The sequence below is a fragment of the Phocoena phocoena genome, chromosome X, assembly GCF_963924675.1.
Source record: "Phocoena phocoena chromosome X, mPhoPho1.1, whole genome shotgun sequence".
NCBI classification, from domain to species: domain Eukaryota; kingdom Metazoa; phylum Chordata; class Mammalia; order Artiodactyla; family Phocoenidae; genus Phocoena; species Phocoena phocoena.
The window spans coordinates 61,042,301-61,049,253 of record NC_089240.1 but is presented as its reverse complement, the minus strand read 5'-3'; the positions used below and the strand labels follow the sequence as shown (position 1 = coordinate 61,049,253).

General features: G+C 58.7%; 1 protein-coding gene across 1 annotated transcript; it reads left to right on the top strand.

Annotated features, from left to right (window-relative positions):
- Positions 1 to 328: 328 nt before the first annotated feature.
- Positions 329 to 6,296, top strand: LOC136142144 (uncharacterized protein CXorf49 homolog). Its single transcript, XM_065900191.1, has 6 exons — positions 329 to 353; positions 2,156 to 3,714; positions 4,398 to 4,554; positions 5,084 to 5,160; positions 6,055 to 6,096; positions 6,201 to 6,296. Exons 1-6 carry the CDS (start codon positions 329 to 331, stop codon positions 6,294 to 6,296), a joined length of 1,956 nt encoding a protein of 651 aa, XP_065756263.1.
- Positions 6,297 to 6,953: the final 657 nt, after the last annotated feature.

Sequence of the window (6,953 nt, the reverse complement as noted above, 5' to 3'; positions counted from 1 at the left end):
GGATGCAGGAGATTTTGCTATATCCTTCCTTATCCATTTTAACATATCTGAAAGAGCACACCATGACTTAAAAGTCACTGGGAGAAGTGGAAGCGGGCGGTATCCACAAACGGGCAGGCACCATCGGGGGCAGGCTCGAGGAGGAGGATTGCAGATTTACAGTGCACCCAATCTCCCCTGCTCTGAAACTTCCCCAGCATGGCCAGCTTCTCAGGTGCAGACCCAGAAAACTGGGCCTTTGAGTTCCACAGGCAAGAGGGGTTCAGACACCCCAGGACGTCAGCCAGAGCAGGATGCAGGAGAGAGAGGTGACTGAAGACAGAGGAGTATGAACGGGAAGGAGCAGAAGGAAGGTATGGGAGGAATGGAGCGGTGTCAGAGTAGGAGTTGGGTGGCAGACAAGGGAAATTCTAACACCCATGGGCGGTATAGAAACCAAGGGAGGCACCACTCCCCAGACATCAGTACTGCTCAGCTCAGGGGAGCTGAGAACTGACAGTTCCAAGAAAAATTGAGAGACACCTGGCTATCCACACCCACCACCATCACAACTGGTAGGCCTTGGTTGTGCGTCCTTCAAAACTTTAAAACATACTTGTACATATACTTAAATGAATTCTCATATATTACATAGGATTGACTGGTGTGTGTGCGTGTGCCCACGCACGCAAGTGATTTAACTTACAAATGTGAATCCAAAGCCATCGTTCTGCAACTTGCAGTTTGAAGTCAGGCGGATGCTTTCGAAAGCTGTGAGAATGGCCTGATGCATTCCGTTGGACTGCCACGCTTTATGCTACTGGATGCTAAGCCACGTTGCATTCATCCATTTCCTTACTGACGGGAATTTGGAGTGTTCCCAGTTTTTCCCGTCACCAACACCCTTGTGCATGTGTTCTTGTACACTACAGGTACCAGCGTGTCTCCGGAAGAAGTACCAGGCAGCGGACTTGCAGGAGCATAGAGGAAATAGATTCTTTTTTCCTTCCTTTTAAAGATCTTGGGCTAAAAGCAAGGACTCTGGAGTCAGATTGATTGGTTTCAATCCTGCCGCTGATCCCCACGAGCCGAATGACCTTGGGCCAGTGGCCGAACCTCTCAGTGCCTGTTTCCTCACCGGTAAGAGGCCAGTAATAGTTGGTACTATAGTTAAAGGCGTGTCACGCGGATGCATTATTATTTATGCCCAGCGCTTAGAAGAGTGCCAGGCACAGAGTCCGTGCCAGTACTAAATTGCTTTCAATGGATTCTGCCAACTTACCTCCCAAATGAGTCTCTTGCACCACCGCCATAGGGGTTTGCTCCTAACCTCTCCCACCCTCGGAATGGTTAAGCTCTTTGAAGGCTGTCAACCTAGTGTGTGAAACCCGATTCGTGGTTTTAGTTCACATCTCCAGGATCAGCGGTGGGGAGCATCTTTTGGGGCGTAACTGGCCACTGCGATTTCCTCTTCTTTGAATTTGCCTCAGAGAGGGCGAAGGGCTGATGGAGCGAGGCCAACCCCAAGTCTATCCGGCAAACCCGCCTGCCAATAATGTCTGCTGAGCCACATTTGATGGAGCAGTTGAGACAGAGACCTTACAGAACGAAAATACGATCCCTTTGCTCTCTGGCCGACCCCCGATCACTGACTGCGGGACTCCTGTGCCCATTCTCCTGTTGGGTCGTTAGGCTTGTGGTGGAAGGGAGGCTGGCAAAGGCTTTCGGCGCGGGCTAGGCATCCAGCGCCTCCATCTTGACGTTTCATCCTCACCACCCCTGGAGCCCGGCGCCCTCACTCCCCGACGCCCTCGACCCCTTGTATAGATGGGAACCGGAGACTCACAGCTGTGACTCTAACCGGAAAGGGGAGGCCGGACAGGAGGAGGCGGGCCCAGAGGCTTGACAGAGGGACGCACTCCCACCATCCCCTTCACCAACCAACTGCCCCGACCGCCCACGGACTTGCGAACAAACCAGAGGCCCTCGACCCCATTGGTTAGGCTTCGAGGGGGCGGGCGAACAAGGCGCCCGCTGGTTGGTGGGGGCCTGACCAATGAGGAGGCTGCTGCGGGGCCGTGGGAGGCGCGCTGAAAGTGGCGCGTCCTTTCTTTTCAGGCGAGCTCGTGCGGCGCACGAGGTAGCTGACGCAGCCTTCTGAGCGCCGCACGCCTAGCCCGCCGTGACCGCGACCGCGACTCGGGCCAACGACCGTCGCCCCGGTTCCGGGGCCGCCCGGGTCGTGACATGAGCTCCCCGGATGAGGTGTCTGTGTGGAGAAGGCGTGTCCGCCCAAAGGGCAGGGAGTGGGCCGGCGTCCGCGCGGCCGGCCCCGCAGTCCCGCGGGGACCCGATCCAGATCCCAAGCCTGGGGAGCCGCGGAGCGGCGAGGGCGGAGGCCGCTTCCTGGACCCCGAGGGCTTCCAGTCGAAGCGGGAGATGCTGGAAGCGCGAGGGCCTGTGCTGTGGGGCCGCGAAGGCGGACCTGGCTCCCCAGATGACCACGCGAGGGACCTCCTGGACCTGATCGAGGAGTCTGAGGAGGCCGAGGAGGCCAACCTGCAGCAGCTGACCGACCAGGATGTGCTGGGCGTCCGCAGATACCCGGACCCCGAGGGCTTCGAGTCTGAGCCGGAGATGCTGGAAGCGCGAGGGCCGGTGCTGTGGGGCCGCGAAGGCGGACCTGGCTCCCCAGATGACCACGCGAGGGACCTCCTGGACCTGATCGAGGAGTCTGAGGAGGCCGAGGAGGCCAACCTGCAGCAGCTGACCGACCAGGACGCGCTGGGCGTCCGCAGATACCCGACCCCGGAGAGCTCCACTGCCTTCGAAGAGTCCACCGTGTTGACACTGAGCTTCGAGGAAGTTCCCGGCGGTCGAGGAGAGCCCGGCCAGAGCTGTGGGGAGGCGCCGACGGCTCCAGCCAGCCCTCTCCACCTCAGTGGGCCTGAAGCGGGCCGGGCCTTGGGGAACCCTAAGAGAGGCACTAAGCGTAGGTTGAACGTGGCTGCGGATCGCCAGCGGCGCTCCGCGGAAGGCCTGACCTGGCTGCTGTCCGACTCCGAGTCCTCAGATGAATTCAGTGAGACACAGCTGATGACGGTGAGCACTTATCCCAGAGGAGGAGGCCAGGCCAAGCCCAGCAGACCCGAGGATCCCGGGGACACTCCCAGACACTCGAAGTTCCAAGCCAGGGAGAATTTCCTTCACGTGACAGGCTCTTCCCTGTCGTCGGCTCCGCGAGGACTCTCTTCGGTTGTGGAAAGGCAGGGCGTGGGAGAGCAGGGCATCTCTTCCCCTAAGAAAATGCAGAGCGTGCTGTGGGGGAAGGGGGGCAGCAAGCCCAGCTACCCGGGAGCTGCTGCTGCTGCTGCTGCTGCTGCTGCTTCTGCTTCTGCTGCTGCTGCAGGTGGCCTGCCGCGGGTCACTCCTAGGAAGAACGGAGCCCAGGAGAAGAAATCCGTCGGGGGAACATGCAAACGTGCCCTGGGGGGAACCTTCCGTTCCCGGGGGCAGCGAATCTCGGCAACTCCCGTGGAACCGGCCACCTTCCCCCCAATCTCTGGTATTCCGCAGCCTGGGAGACCCAAGAGTTATACCTTACTCCTTTCGGGAACCAAACAGTCCAAGCACAGCGGCGCTGGGAAGAAATCCGTGGTCAGTTGGGCAAGGGAGTCTGAGGCGGTGGCGGGAGAAGATAAGGACCCAAATGGAGACCCAGCCCCAAAGGGCCAGGTGAGTAGGCCATGCTCCTCCTCTCTCCCCACTCTTCCCCCCCTCCCACAGCACCCAGGGCACACGTCTTCACCCATGCTGCCTCTGTCCACTCCTCAGAGGTCAGCATTGGGTGCCCCTCGGTCACTGGGTCATTACGATGCCACATCGGGCTCCTTTTCCTAGGGACAAACATTAAGGTAGCACTTCGGGTGTCCTGGGCCCGGTTCTCCACCCTTGGCCTCTTTCCAGCCTCCTCTGAGAGACTTGGGCTGGGATGGAAGGGAGGGCTGGTAGCTGAATCGGGTAGGGGGATCCCTTAAAAGCTTCCCCGGAAAGCCTCAGCATTTAGACTCACCAGCTTCCCGAATCCTCCTTCCTAGCTGTTCCCCAGACCTTCCTTGCAGGGGGCCTGGGCTTTCTCAGTGTCCCACTGTTGTCCCTAGATCAGCTCTGCCTGCTGGCCTGGGGATGACAGAGGGTGAAAGTGCTAATGAGATCAGCCTTTCAATTCCCTTCCCAATTCCCTGCCTCACCCTGGCGGGAATCACACATCTCTCTCTCTCTCACTCTCTCTCCCTCTCTCTCCCCCCCCCTCCACACACACACATACACACACACACACACATACACACACACACACACACACACACACACACACACACACTTCCTTAGTCCAAATCGGTGAGAAATTTTTGTTTCAGCTGCTAACTCACAGGCCAGGGACATCTTGTCTGCGCATGCATCGTAGAAAAGCCAGCAGTGGCGACGTCAACACCCGAAGCCCCCAAGATCCAGGACACTCAGAACCCTTGGCCCTGAACCGGGGAGAAGTCATGCCCAGGGGCCCTGCCCCCTCAGGTGAGTGTCGTGGGTTTGATATGAGGGGAGGGAAGAGGGGTTGAGGACAGAAACCTCTGCCTCTGTCTCAGCTGGGGGCACAGCCTTGCTCCCAGGCAGCTTCTCCCACAGGAGACGGGGTGCTGGCAGGGCTGGCCTTGAGCCACATCATCCTCTGTGTGGGGTTTGTGCGACCGGGGCGATCGGTGGCAGTGCCCCAAACAGCTGCTCCGGGTGTAGACTTGCAGGGGAACAGCCTTTTCTGTTAAGTCCTGTTCGGCCACGTTGCTCTCCCAAGTGCTGGCTGTGGCTGCAGCTCTGGGAGGGTCGAATCCAGAGCCACATTGTTTGGGGACCACAATGGCGAAATGGCTGCCCCCGGGGAACAGGGGAGGCAGGCCCAGAGACAAGGTTCCAGCCGCTGGGGAGAGCAGGGGCGGCTGGTTGCCAGCAGAGGGTGGTGCTGCCTCACCTCACTTTAGAGCCCGCTTGGCCCTTTCCACCTCACTGGGAGCCTGGGAAGCTGGATTGTGTGTCCTTTCCCTCTCAGGTGACCGGGAGCCATTTGACCATCCCCCAAGACCTGAAACGCAGCAGCAGCCACTGGGAACGCCCTGCTGTCCTTGGGTAATGCTTCCTCTGCATCCTGGAAATGCAGGCCCAAACTCGAGGGTGGGATCTGGGTCCAAGTTCAGCTGACATGTGTGGGCGACCCCTCCCCTGCCCCCATCACGTACCCCACGGAGGGAGCCCACCTTCTTTCTACTGAGGAGCCCTTGCCAGTCTAACCACCCGGCTTTGGGGTGGAGGGCCCGGGGGAGTGGAGAAGGTGGAGGAGAGAGGAGGCCAGAGTATACTAATCATTTCTCTTCCTCCTCTGTCTGCTGGCCTAGTGTCTCGAGCTAAAGAGAGAAGTAGACGAACTTAAGGAGCAACTTGGTATGAGGAACCAGGGCCGGAGAGCGGTGTCTTAGTGCAGAACCCGGGTGGGCACCTGGGGTGGGAGTGGGCTGCAGGTGCGGTGGGCCTGGCAGGGACGATCATCCCTGTGGGGAGGAGAACCTCTCAGGCCTCGCCCTGTAGCTGGCTGTGCATGTACAGCTAGGCGTGTGTACAAATAGCAAAGTACTGTCTGGACTGCATGCACACTTTGACAACCAGACCAGTCCTAGGGAATGTCCTTCTGATAGGACTTTTAGAGATGCCTCGTTGATTTTTCCCTTGAACTGCTGCTTGGTGTGGCTTCTAAGGTTCTTGTTGGATTGTTTGTTTGTGTGTGTGACAAGTTCTGAGTGGTTGTGGCACGGCCCACAGCATGAGAGCTGCTGGCACATTTTGTTTTGCTTTAGGAATCGGTTCCACATTCAATTTGGGTGGTGGGGAGTGATCAGGCCCAGAGCTCTTTGCATGGGGTCTGGAGGGGTTTCAGGTTTCAGGGCTAGGCGGTTCGTCACGGGGATGGGGGACAGGCTTCTGTATCCCTCTGTCTGGAGCACCTGCTAATGCCTGTCCCTGTTGCAGCCGCCATGCAGTACCTGGCTGACAAGTCGCAGACCCTTTGAAGTGAGTGTTACACACACCGTACCCCTTCCCACAGTCCTGGCTGTTGAGCAGGGCTGGGGGCTGGCCCTGGCTTGAGGCTCTTCCCTGACTCTGCTGTTTCACAGGTTGAGCCCAGCGTCTTCCTGCAAGAGGAGCAGCTGGTACCTTTGGGGCCCTGGAGCTGTGGCCAAGCTCGTTCGCTCCTGTGCTGCCTCACCTAGGGCTTCCTCTCCCCCTTGTTTTGCCCCCGCCCCGCCCCAGTTTCACAGCAGTTTCGGATTAAAGTACCTCTCATATTCTGTGTTCTGCCTTCTCTCTGGAGGGGTAGGGGTCGGGGTCGGGGTAGGGGCCTGGGGCGGGGCGCTGCTCCACGTCAGAGCCTTTTCCAGAACGGTATCTCTGACATCCTGTGGTGGGGCTCTGGGCCAGCCTCTGCTACCATCCCTGCAGACAAGCCAGCGGAGTGCCACAGGTCTGGGTCCTGTGTGTGCTCTGCCTGGCCACATTGGCACGTCCTCCGTTTCCCCCGAAGGCCCTCTTCTAGTTCTCTCCAAACCCCCCTCCTCCTCTGGGGTCTGGCGGTTCCCATTCATCTCTGCCATTCACCCTTCCCATCAGCAGGAACTCATGACCGCCTTCCAGAGCTCCAATCTGGAAGCATTCACATCCTGCCTGCCGTAGCCAGCTGACCACCCTCCTCCAGCCGGGTCGTCTGTACACCCTTGAGTGGAAATTGGCCCGTCAGGTTCTATGGCAAGTGTGGTTAGTCGGTCTGTGTTGTTGCATGGTCCCCGTCAAATACTCTTCCACCAGCCCCATGACAGAGATTTTCCTGGAAATGATATTTCCGTGTCCCAGCTCAATCTCCCAGACTGCCT

Bases quoted from the DNA above. Each gene is read 5' to 3' on its own strand.
- LOC136142144 (XM_065900191.1), top strand. From the start codon at position 329: ATGAACGGGAAGGAGCAGAAGGAAG. The intron at 5,161-6,054 runs GTAATGCTTCCT...TCCCTGTTGCAG, and splicing joins GAACGCCCTGCTGTCCTTGG to CCGCCATGCAGTACCTGGCT. The intron at 6,097-6,200 runs GTGAGTGTTACA...GCTGTTTCACAG, and splicing joins CAAGTCGCAGACCCTTTGAA to GTTGAGCCCAGCGTCTTCCT.